The sequence below is a fragment of the Sminthopsis crassicaudata genome, chromosome 5, assembly GCF_048593235.1.
Source record: "Sminthopsis crassicaudata isolate SCR6 chromosome 5, ASM4859323v1, whole genome shotgun sequence".
NCBI lineage: Eukaryota > Metazoa > Chordata > Mammalia > Dasyuromorphia > Dasyuridae > Sminthopsis > Sminthopsis crassicaudata.
Genome location: NC_133621.1, coordinates 128,072,916 through 128,084,976, shown reverse-complemented (window position 1 = coordinate 128,084,976; position 12,061 = coordinate 128,072,916). Strand labels below are relative to the sequence as shown.

General features: G+C 34.5%; 1 protein-coding gene across 1 annotated transcript; it reads left to right on the top strand.

Moving 5' to 3' along the window:
- Positions 1-2,414: 2,414 nt before the first annotated feature.
- Positions 2,415-11,578, top strand: LSM8 (LSM8 homolog, U6 small nuclear RNA associated). Its single transcript, XM_074268194.1, has 4 exons — positions 2,415-2,617; positions 3,478-3,518; positions 8,284-8,411; positions 10,403-11,578. The coding sequence occupies exons 1-4, from the start codon at positions 2,587-2,589 to the stop codon at positions 10,491-10,493; spliced, it is 291 nt and encodes a 96-aa protein (XP_074124295.1). The 5' UTR covers positions 2,415-2,586; the 3' UTR covers positions 10,494-11,578.
- The last annotated feature ends 483 nt before the right edge of the window (positions 11,579-12,061 follow it).

Genomic DNA, 12,061 nt, shown 5'->3' with positions numbered 1-12,061 from the left:
AGAAAAATGAAACAGGTCCCGTCTTCAATCAAGTAACATTTTATTGGAGGGAAACACTTACACATATAAAATAAACAAAACACATATAAAACAAATACAATGTAATGAGCTGGAGGGGGTAGCATCTAAGGAGATGGAGGAAGGCATCATGTAGAAAATGCTGTTTGAACTTAACTTCGAAGGAAATTAGGAATTCTAAGACACCCTGTTAAGGAGGATATACACTATATGCATGAAGAATGACATATAAAAAGACATTGAGAGGAGGTGGAATAGCATGTGTGATGAACAGTAAGGAGTTGTCTGAGTTGTAGAGTCCAGGAAAGACAGTGACATGTAATAAAGCTGGATGTGTAGGCTGAGGCCAGTTGGTGAAAGGCTTTAAATGCCAAACAAATTTAACCCTCCCTAGAAGCAATAGGAAATCACAAAATCTAATTGAACAAGGTAGCAACATGCTCAGGCCTCTGCCATCATTTTGGCAATGATGTAGAGCAGAGTTTCTCAAACTATGGCCCACGGGCCAGATGAGGCCGGCTGAGGACGTTTATGTGCCCGCCGGGTTATGGCAAATGGGCTGAGGGGCAGAGACAGAGTGTGAGCTTTTGTTTTTACTCTAGTCCGGCCCTCCCACAGTCTGAGGGACAGAACTGACCCCCCACTTAAAAAGTTTGAGGACCACTGATGCATAAATTGGAGAGAGCAAAGATTAGAGTATGGACCTCAGTTCAGATATTGCAATGATCTAGGAAAAAGTGGATGAGGGCCTATGAGATAGAGGTGTGTTAGTGCAGTCAGATGTCAAAGATATTATGGAAATACAAACAACAAGATTTACCAACTGATTGGCCATGTGGGGAAAGACAAAGCAAGGAGATGGTAATAAATCTAGGATTGTAAAACTGAGTAGACTAGCAAGAAGATCGCCTCTATAACAAAAATAAGAAAGTTTAAGAGAGGGCAAGAATTTGAAGGGGAAACAGTAATGAATTAAGTATTGGACATAAATTTAAAATGTCTAATGGGTAGTTTGTGATGTCTGCCTGGAGTTCAGGAGAGAGATCTGAGCAGGATACATAGATCTGAAAGTCATCAATACAGAGATAATTCAACTATAAGAGCTAATGAGGTAATCCAGTAAATGAGGAGAGCAGCCCAGAGCAGATCACAGGTGGAAGGAGGTGGGGGTGACAAACAAAAAAAAAATTATGGATAACAATCTGGCAAAGGAGAAGAAGTCAGATAGGAAGGAAAACCAGAGAAGAATGTCATGAAAATGAATAAGAGATTTGGGAACTGCTTCTGTTGGAGTAAATGAGCAAAAAGATTGTTTTCTTATAGATTAGATAATTTAAATTTGTGTTGAACTCAGTTTACATAACTGAATTAATCTCTCCTGTTCTTAGTAGCAAAAAAAGAAGCCAAGGAGATGTTATAAATAACCCAGGATTGAGGTTTTTGTTAGGTAGAGGCAGCAAAAGTTAGTTAGTGCTTGGATACAGATTAGGAAGGGAATAAAGTGAAGCCAGGATGGACACGGTGACAGAGGAAACTAATGAAGAATGAAGGAACTGGAGATCGTGGTGAAAACAAGAATTGGATTAGGAAGACCACGGAATCATAGAATTAGAGCTGATCCAGAGGGATTGAAAGCCACCTCTTCTCAGCCAGCTCATTTTGCAGATAAGACACTAAGTTAATAGAGAAGAACGGAACCAGGTGATTAATAAGCATCTGAAATGCACTACGAACTGAGGAGGGCACCAAGAAAGCATGACCCTTGGGAACCACGAACTTGTCACTTTCCAGTACTGCTGACCTGGAGAACCCCGGTCCCTATATCTTTCACTCCACATCCATGTGGTGGTGTATACAGATGGAATGCTAGGAAAAAAACAGAGTTCAAATGCAACTCCGGGCAATAATTTCCCATGTGACCCTCTCAACCTCGGTTTTCTCATCGATAAAATGGGCATAAGAACACTTGTCTCTCCAGGTTGCTGTGGTAATATGAGACATTTGTAAAGTGCTTTGCAAAACTTATATTATTATTATTAATATTAATAACATTATTAGTTAATTATAATATATTATAATAATTTAATTATTAGTTAATTAAATATTATGATTATTATAATTAATTATTAGTTTGTTAAATTTTTATACGCTTCATAGTTTCAATGTTTAAACTTCAATATCTTTTATACTTATGTGATTTAAAAAACAAACAAACAAACAAAAAAACCAACAGCTTATTGTTCGGTCATATTTCCTACCAATTTTCTCTGAATTCTTTACCCTTCTCTATCTCCACTCTCGCTTTATCCCACCCTCTCCCAGCTCACGTGGTCTCTAGGGAACCAAGGCATTCTGGGAAGACCACGCAAAGGGCGCATGCGCACAAATCCTCACTCGCCCCAGCTCCTGCGAGAGGCTGAGGAAGGTGAGGGCGGGGTACCGCGGTAGCCTCTAATCTCGCGATAGTGTTTTCCTTTCAGACATAGAGTGCCTGGGTTCTAGGAATATCACCTCCTTCTTCCTTTCTCGGAGCTTAGCGCAGACTCCGGAGCGCGCGGTCCGAGCATCATGACGTCGGCCCTGGAGAACTACATCAACCGTATCCTTGAGCTGCCGCTGGGGCAGCAGACTAGCGCCCGCTCCTTCCTGTGCCTGCCCCACCCGTCCCGGTTGCGCCGGCGATCCTTTGCAGCGCCGTGCCTCCGGCCTAGGGAGCCGAGCGAGCCCCTGTGTGACCGCGAACCGGGAGGGGGAGGAGCGACGGGATGTGTCCGGCCCCGCTTCCTGGCAGATCTTAATTATGGTTCTTTACTTGTTTTCCTTTCTACCCCTCTAAATGTTGTCCGTCTTCTGCCATCCCCCGCCCCTTCCAGCCCCCTTTCATTGCCTCTGGAGCAGCGATTGTCTGTTCTACTCCCGGAGAACTGAGATCGGAGCGTTTGGATGCAGGTCGCACGAGAGCAAGGATGGCGTGTAAACTCAAAGCAAAAAACGCCTCCAAAATAACTTTAATTTTAGTGCGCCGGAAAGAAACTTTCCAAGGTTTCATTCGTTCTTTTTACTGGTTTGCTGGTAATTTCTGTGGGGGTTAATGAAAGGAAATTGAGGAAAGTTGGTTTAAGGTTTCACAGAAAAAAAAATCTTATATGGAATACTCTAATCACATAGCTAAAAATGAATTTCCAAAGAAAAGCCAAAGATAATGTTTGTAACTGTTGTAAGCATTGATTTTTATTTATTTTTTTAATAGGATCTTTTGCAGTTTTCAGATCTCCATAATCCACTTTTTATATTGTGAATATAAATATATTTTATTTATTTTTATAAATTTAAACATTTATTTGTTGTAAAATTGTAAAATTTCGCATTTTCTAGCAAAGTTAGCATTCTTTTATCAGGGCATCAAGTTGCAGCACAAAAACAATAAGAAGAAAAACTTCCTTAATCCTGTTTTATCAGGTACAGTTGCTGTTATTACATCTGATGGCAGAATGATTGTGGTAAGTATTCAGCTCTGTGCTATTACATAATTCATATAATTTTATTTGTAGCATACTTGTTAAAGCAGGAGATGGCGGGACGTTTTTACATTGAATCATCAGTTTACTATCATGCAAAGTGTTGTTCTTGGTATCAGAAAAGCTCAGGGTTCAAACCCTTTCCTCTAACTGCGTTATCTGTTGGACCATAGTCAAGTTGCTCTTAGTTGTCTTAAGTGTAAAAAAGGATAAGGAATATAAAGGACTTTTTAAAACTTAAAAGCCCTGTATTAAGGTCAGTTGTTATGCTTTTCTCATAGATTATAAATTATAGCACACTTGCTTTCTGCATTCCTCTTTCAACCTTCTGCAGTTTGACTTTTTTTTTCCTCCTGAGGCTGGGGTTAAGTGACTTGCCCAGGGTCACACAGCTAGGAAGTGTTAAGTTTCTGAGACCAGAATTGAACTCAGGTCCTCCTCCCGAATTCAGGGCTGGTGCTCTATCCACTGCACCACCTAGCTGCCCCTCAGTTTGACTTTAAACTTCATTCAACTGAAATTGTCCTCTCCAAAGTTGCCAGTTATCTTTTAATTGACAAATCTACTTAATGGCCTTTGTCTTCAGACATTACCCTTTTTGACTTCTACCACATTTAACACTACTGATCACCTTTTTCCCATAGATAGTCCATTCTTTCTAGGATTTGTGACATTGTTCTTGCCTGGTTTTCCTCCAACTCACCAGTCCTTCATCTGTGTTAATTCATTAACTCAGTATTTACTGTGGTTTTGTTCTGGCTTCCTTTATCTTTTCTCTCTGTCATCATTTTTTTGTTATCCCTTCTCCATCTCACTTGATGATGTCATCTAGATGCATATTATTCCCAGATCTCTCTTATCCTTCCTTAGTCTTTCTGAGTTCTAGTCATCACTCCATCACTATATTACCAGCTGCCTTTTGGGCATCTTAAATTAGATGTACTTAAGGCATGTTGAAGCTCAACTTGTTCAAAACAACTCAACTTGCTGCGCCATTATCCAGACTTGCAACCCCAGTGCCATGTTTGATTCTTCTCACTACAAAATATCCAATCCATTGCCAGATATTGCCATTTTTTTCCTTTATAACATTTCATTTTTTTCTCTCACAGACAATTGCTACCCTAGTTCAGGATCTTATTTATCTTTTTCAGAATATTGTAATGTAGTCTTCAAATCATGCTCCTTTCTCAAACTCTCCTTTAGTGGCGAGAATAATTTTCCTAAATAATTTCCTAAAATTCCTAAAACCTAAGATTTGACCATGTCAGTAAACTTCAGTGGCTCTTTTAGGTCTGTAGTTACATAGTATATACAGCTCACAACTTATTCACGATTTTTCATCCTGTGCAGATCTTGCATTTGTCTTCCCTTCAGACCCCACAAGGACTTTTAATATGCTAGAGGACCCTAAATCTTTTGACAGTTCATCATGCCAAGGGAGCCTTTAAACTTTCTATTGCTGTCACTTTGAATAATTTACCTCCTTCTTTGGTTGTCTGACTTGTGGATTGCTTAAAGAGCAATGGAAGGGGCATGAAAAAGTTTTAATATATTGAGAAGCAAGAGCATCAAAAAGACATTATGTAAATATGAAAATAGTTGAACTTACATGATTTATAGTTCAGATAAGAAACTTGAAGAGGAAATGAATATATATTTTCATAGATTGGCAGAGTTGGAAAGGACCTTAAAAGATCTATTCTAACGCCTTCATGATAATAAAAACAAATGTTTTTATAGCCTTTTAAAGGTTTGCAAAGTGTTTTACATCTTTTGTCCTTAAAACATTCTGAAATAGATGCTCTTATCTTCATTTTACAGATGAGGAATGGCTGAGATTAAGTGATTTGTTCAAGGTCTATTTTCTAAGCATCTGTTATCTGAGACAAGATTTGAATTCAGGTCTTATTGGCTGGATTCATATCCAGCCTTCTTTCTATTGTAACACTTAATTATCTGGGTGCCCTTTATTTTGTAGGTGAAGAAATAAAACCTAGAAAAGATTTTTTAAAAAAATCACTCACCCGAGAACACACAAATAGAAGTATACTTAAAATTAGAATTCAGGTCTTCTGTTTCCTAATCTAGCCTTATTTCTTTTATACTCAGATTTTAGTTTCCTATAGACATGGCATTATAGATCTTTATAATATTTTTTCCTTGACTTATACTTGGTGGTAATACTTAATAATCTCTTTTTAAATCACAAAAAAAGTTATTGTCTTTTTTGTTCCTAATATTTTTAGCAGTTTTGTTAAGGGAGACAATGTGGTTTCATGGATAATGCAGAATTGGCAGTATAAATAAAGTGTGGAAAACTTAAAGAGTTAAGAAAACTTAAATTCAAATCTTGTTTGTGAATCATTAACTCCCTTAAATCTCTTTTGTGTCCCAGGCAGTTTTCTATTTGATATGTATTACCAAATACATATGTCTTTTGCATTCCTTGAGCTAGTTTTCTCTAGTAAAGTTTCCTACACTAGTGTAATCATCAGTCTGAATAACAACTAAAACACTGGTTGTTGAATAACTAATCTTTAACCAACTTCACACTCTTTAGGCAATGCAGATAAAAAGACAAAAATGAAATAGTTACTTCCTCAAAGTTTTATTGTGTTTGGAGACAATATAGATCCACTGCTAGGTGGAGCAGTGAATGGACTGGGTATGAAGTCAGAAAGATCTGAGCTTAAATCTGACCTCAAGACACTGGTTATGCGACTCAGACCTCTTTGTCTCAGTTTCCTCATCTGTAAAATGAATTGGAAAAAAAGAAATGACAAGGGTATCTTTGTCAAGAAAACTCCAAATGGGGTCATGGAGAATCAGACACAACTAAAGGGACTTAAACCATAATAACAGTAAAGCATATAACTGGAAAGGAAGGCTCTAGAAGGGACTCAAAAAAAAAAAAAAAAACCAGTTTCTTTTCTACTACAGAGTATATGATGCTGCTTTGATTGGTATTTTTTTTTTTTTTAAAAGTATACAATAAGCTCTCCTATTAAAGATATAATGTGACCTTGGGCAAATTGATTAATATCTCTAAGCCTTGGTTTTCTGAGCTATAAAACATAATAATAATAAATACCCTATGTTCTTAAAATTGTAAAGATAAAGCAGCTTTGTAAAAGAGTAATTCAAGTAGATTTTCTGTAGATTTTCATTTTGCACTAGTGATCTTATCAGTAGGAGGAACAAATCCTTTGCCTAAATATTTCATAATTGCCTCCCAGTATACATTAGAATGTGAAACATTTTATTCAGTAAAGTAATAATTAAGTTAGACTCCATGGAAATCATTCAGAGGAACTCAAGAATTTTTTATGAATTAGAGTCTTGACAAACAAACCTCAATAGTAGGCTTCTACTGTTGTTATGTGTTTGTGTGTTTAGATATGTATGTATGTATGTGTATATATATTTATTAGTTTTACTTGCTGGCTTTGTACATTAAATTTTTCCTGTGGTAGGTACCATGTAGATGAAGTAATGTGAAAAAAAAATTTTTTTTTTTGAAAGCCCAAGATAAAAGCATTTCTTTCTTAATATTAGCAAAATCCAAGGGAAAGATTTTTTTTTTTTTCTGGAAAATTTTACACACAAAGAATAAAACAGCTTAAGCCAATCTGTAGAAATGTTATTTCATGTTATTTGATACATCAAAAACATTCTTTAAAGTTATTCTTTTTAAAGTTATGTATGTCCTAATAAGCTCTTGTTTGTTTGTTTGTGATAAGCTGATCTTTATAAAAATTGGTTGCTAATTAGGTTTGTTTTTTTTTTTAAAGCATGATTTCTCCAAACCCTAGATTTAGTTTTCTTCTTTTTGCCCTTATTCTCTGGATTGTATTATTCAGATGAGGAAAACTGAACAAACAGAATATTAATAAAAATTTGAAACATTTATCAAGAACCACATAATTTAAATTTCCTCAGAAATTCTGTTAACTCTTTTCTTCTCTCATTTAAATTTTAATTTCTTCTATGAAGTCTTCTCCACAAATTCCACCAGGACTCAGCTATTTTTTAAAACAGCTTTTTTCCTTTGAAAAATTATTAATGGGACAGCTAGATGGCGCAGTTGATAGAGCACCAGCCCTGAATTCAGGAGGACCTGAGTTCAAATGTGGTCTCAGACACTTAACACTTCCTAGCTGTGTGACCCTGGGCAAGTCACTTAACCCCAGCCTCAGAAAAAAAAAGAAAAATTATTAATGTAGCCCTGTTTGTAAAGCTTGCTATTTCATATTTTAATTCTGATTCATTTGGCCATCTTATTTAGAATGTAAATTCCTCAAATTCAGGGATGCTTATTTTATTTTTATATTTTTAACTACTCCATAATATGTGGTGCAGAGTAAATGTTTATTAAACTTAACTGAGTATTAGCTTTTGAAAGATAGTGCCTGTGGACCCTCCATCTGTAAATTCACAGTAACTAGCACACAAAATATTTTTTATTGTAGACTATAATACATCATAGCTTTCTGTAGAGTGTTAGCCCTTGTGTTTTTTCCTTAATAAAGGGTTTTATAATGTGAAATAAAGGTACTTTTGGAGTATTTTTTGTGGTTTTGTTTTTTTTAATTCTAGTTAGAAGATAGACTTTTTAATGTGTTTGATTTGCTTTTGAGTGACAAGTTTTATAGAATTATTATATTTTATATTATTAATTATTATATTATATTTTGAATTTATAAACTGAAATAACCTTAAAAGCATTTCTTTATTCTTTTTACAGGGAACCCTAAAAGGTTTTGATCAGACCATCAATTTGATTTTGGATGAAAGCCATGAACGAGTGTTCAGCTCTTCTCAGGGAGTAGAGCAAGTGGTATTAGGATTATACATTGTAAGAGGTGACAATGTGTAAGTATGTTAATTTTTTTTAATCTGGGCTATAAGTGTATATAAAGGTAATTTAATAATATGTATTAATGTGGATGTTATGTTTTTTCCTCCCAAAAGGGTAATTCTTGAATAAAAGTAATAATCTCCAAGTGAACCTTTTGTAAAGTTAATAATCATCTCCAGTTAACTTTAAAACTATGGGTTTTCTTACATTTTCCTTTTTTAAGATAAATTAGGGAAGGGGCAGCTAGGTGGTGCAGTGGATAGAGCACCAGCCCTGAAATCAGAAAGGACTTGAATTCAAATGTGACCTCAGATACTTAACACATTCTAGCTGTGTGACCCTGGGCAAGTCACTTAACCCCAATTGCCTGATGAATGAATAAGTGAATAAATTAGGGCTGGACATAGTGCATAGTGGTACATCTTGCAATCCTACTGCTGGAGAATCCTGAGCTGCAATAGGGTACAGTCCCAACACTAATATAGGGTAAAATTCTGAGAGTAGGTACCAACCAGTAGGTTGCTTCTGGCAGCTGGATCACACAGTAGAAAGAATTCTAGGCCTACAGTTATAAATACTTGAGTTCAAATCCAGCTCCAGTGTCACGTAGCTAGTAAATAAATGATGCAGAATTCATATTTCTTCCTGAATCTAACCCCAGCATTGTGCACTAAGCCACTCAGGTATCCTTTTTTGAAGGTTAAAACATATTTGTCCTTTCCCCATTTTCCATATTCTTTCAAAGATTTTCTATCAGAAATCACTTCTGTCAGTTCTTTAGATACTATGCTATTTGATATTTGTTGTGGACCATTACATGCTTTTTAATATCTCTTTGCTTGCCCTAAATTTAAATTCTGTTTTAATCATATTATTTTATTCCTCCATTATTCTCCTTGGGTAGAAAAAAAAAAAAGAAAGCAAAATAAACTGAGTAGTTCGATCTTTTTGTCTTTTCAGCATGCCTTCCATGCCAAGCAGTACCCTATGCTTTCAGTGATACTTTCCTCCACACTTCTTCCCCTCAAAAAACTAAAAACCCTTTTTAGCTGTCCTTGACTTTAATTGCCAGCCTTATCTCTTTCTGTCCTTTAGCATTGCTGGCACTGTTCTCATACAAGTATACTAATTTTGTTCATTCTCAATTAACTTTCTTGGCTTTAAAAGTCTTTTAAAAATCTGATTTGTTTAAGGATTTACCTCTTATTTTTTAGACAATTCCTCTTATCCTTAATGGGCAAATTCTTTTAAGATAATTTCATCAGAAATATATAGGCAAATTGCTATGATAAATTGTAGGATTTAGAGGTAGAAAGGATCCATTCTATTTTCATTTTCAAAATTAAATTTTTAAGGGCTTCTTCAACATCTCTATCTTCCAATACATTAGTCTACTGGCCCTCACCTTCACATACTTCCATGTAAAAATTATATCAGTGAATAAGATGGGAAAAAATTTAAATATCCTATAAATAATAATATGAATCTTATTAAAATAATAGTTTTTGTAATGTTTTACCATAGAGGAAACATTATTGAAATTACTCAGTTACTTTCAGTTGTCTAGTGATTGTTATGAAAACAGCAATGTTTTTAAATATAATTTTTGTGCAATCTTTGAATCTTAAATAATAGACTTTTTTGTTATTGTTATGTCACCTATTTTAATGTCATGATACCTGTAAGGTTTGATACATAATCTGCCATCATATAACTGGCAGGTTTTATTTTAAAAATTTGTTTTGGTTCTACCTGGGAAAGAACTTCATTTTAAATGTTAAGATCCTTCTTTTTTTTTTTTAATTCAAAGTTACAATTACAGCCTAACTCTCAATTCCTTGTAAAAATGATTTTATGAAATTACTAAGTGTTCTAAAACTTAATATCCTTTTTTTCAACATCTTTTGGTTTTGAAAGACTTAAATATTTTTAGAAATTACTCCCAAATTTAAAAAAATTCTTATATTTTAATTTATTCTCTTATTTCTTTTCATTTTTTTAACAGTGCAGTCATTGGAGAAATTGATGAAGAGACAGATTCTGCACTTGATCTGGGAAATATTCGGGCAGAACCTCTAAATTCGGTAGCACACTGATAAACTATTTACTTTAGGCTTTTGTAAATCTTGACTGTACAGATCTACTTATTCTGAGGATAATGTGCAGAATTTTTACAAATTGTGATAATGACATTTTTACTCATTTTGTGAGTGTTGCAGTTTGATATGTAAATTAAAATATTTCTACATTTTGCATTTTATTGTAAGTTATTTATATTGTATAAATATCTAGTAGTTACTAATAGTCATAATTTGGGGAATTTTATAAACACATGGTAATTTTGATATTTTATAATGGAAAATTGTAAACAGAATTTTATACACCACTGACATCAAGGGTATACATTCCCTGGAGTATATCTACCTGGAGTTCCTCAGATTAATTTTTTTTACTATTGGCATTAGTTTATTTCTGCAATTGCTATTTTCTGATAGTTCTTGTGGCTTCCTATAACAATTGTGAATCAGTTGAGGTTTAATTGAAAAGGAAAATGATGATGTGAGAGAAAAGATTCTCATGTGGAGCAAAGATAGGGATTTGAAAGGTTATGAAGGTGTAAAAGAGATAAGGTACAAGATTTAGTAAAGTTTGCAATGAATAATTTGCCTGAGATATGTTTTAAATATGGCCTTATTCTGTCCAAATTATCTTGATGTTGATGAAATTGTTCCAATTTAGCAAATGTCATTTTATAAATGTCTGTAAATGAAAATTTGTTTATATCCAGTCAAAGCTTGCTTTCATTGAGCAGTCTTTCAACAATTTTCTCCAACACATTGAGTGTCAACAGATAATTCAAAGGAGTGAATTTTCTGTGTAAGTGCATTGATTTTATATATATATAAGTTATAATCATTTGAAAGAAAATTCCCTATTTATGAATGGATTGTAATATAAAAATACTTTTAGTGGCGTGAAGTTTTAAATATCTTTTCTCATAGAAATAATTGATAATGTATTATTAAGTGGGCTATGTTTCTAGGTTAGCCTGTAAATGCCTATAAAGAATTAAAATTTTTCAATGGGAGAATAGAAAACATTATACCTTGAAGAAAAGTGTTGGAGGGTAAGTAAAAATGACTTGGATATGTTAAGAGCATTAAAAAGGTTATGGTAACAATGATTGTGTAATTTTGCTTTTCCTAACCTTTGGTATGCGTGTGTTTGAAGCCAGTTGTTCTTCAAGGATCCATAATTATTTTCTTGGGTAGTGGTGGTGGTGGTAACAATAGTAGTAGTTGTAGTAGTAGTCGCAGTAAGTAGAAGACCACAACACAAACGACTTTGTTTTCCATCTAACCTATTTTTTCCAACAATTTTGCCCAGATAGCCTAAGTTACAGGGAATGCCACTGGGAAACCCAAGTGTGAAGTTTGTGGCAACTTTATTCTTAAAAAAAATCAAGTTTTGCATTCTAATCCAAAATAAAAGTGACTCCTACCACATGCCATTCCCACTATCCCATTCATTCAGTAACTAACCTAGAATCCCTTAGAACTAGGTTAAATGAAACCTCTCACTTATCCCATCTGTAAGAATAACAGAACTTCATAGGTTATTGTGAAGGTCAAATGAAATCGTGTAAAGTATGTTTATGCCTGAA

Coding starts and splice junctions, on each gene's coding strand:
- LSM8 (XM_074268194.1), top strand. CDS start 2,587: ATGACGTCGGCCCTGGAGAACTACATCAACC. Junction 2,618..3,477: donor CCTGGAGAACTACATCAACC/GTATCCTTGAGC, acceptor CTGTTTTATCAG/GTACAGTTGCTGTTATTACA. Junction 8,412..10,402: donor ATTGTAAGAGGTGACAATGT/GTAAGTATGTTA, acceptor TTTTTTTAACAG/TGCAGTCATTGGAGAAATTG.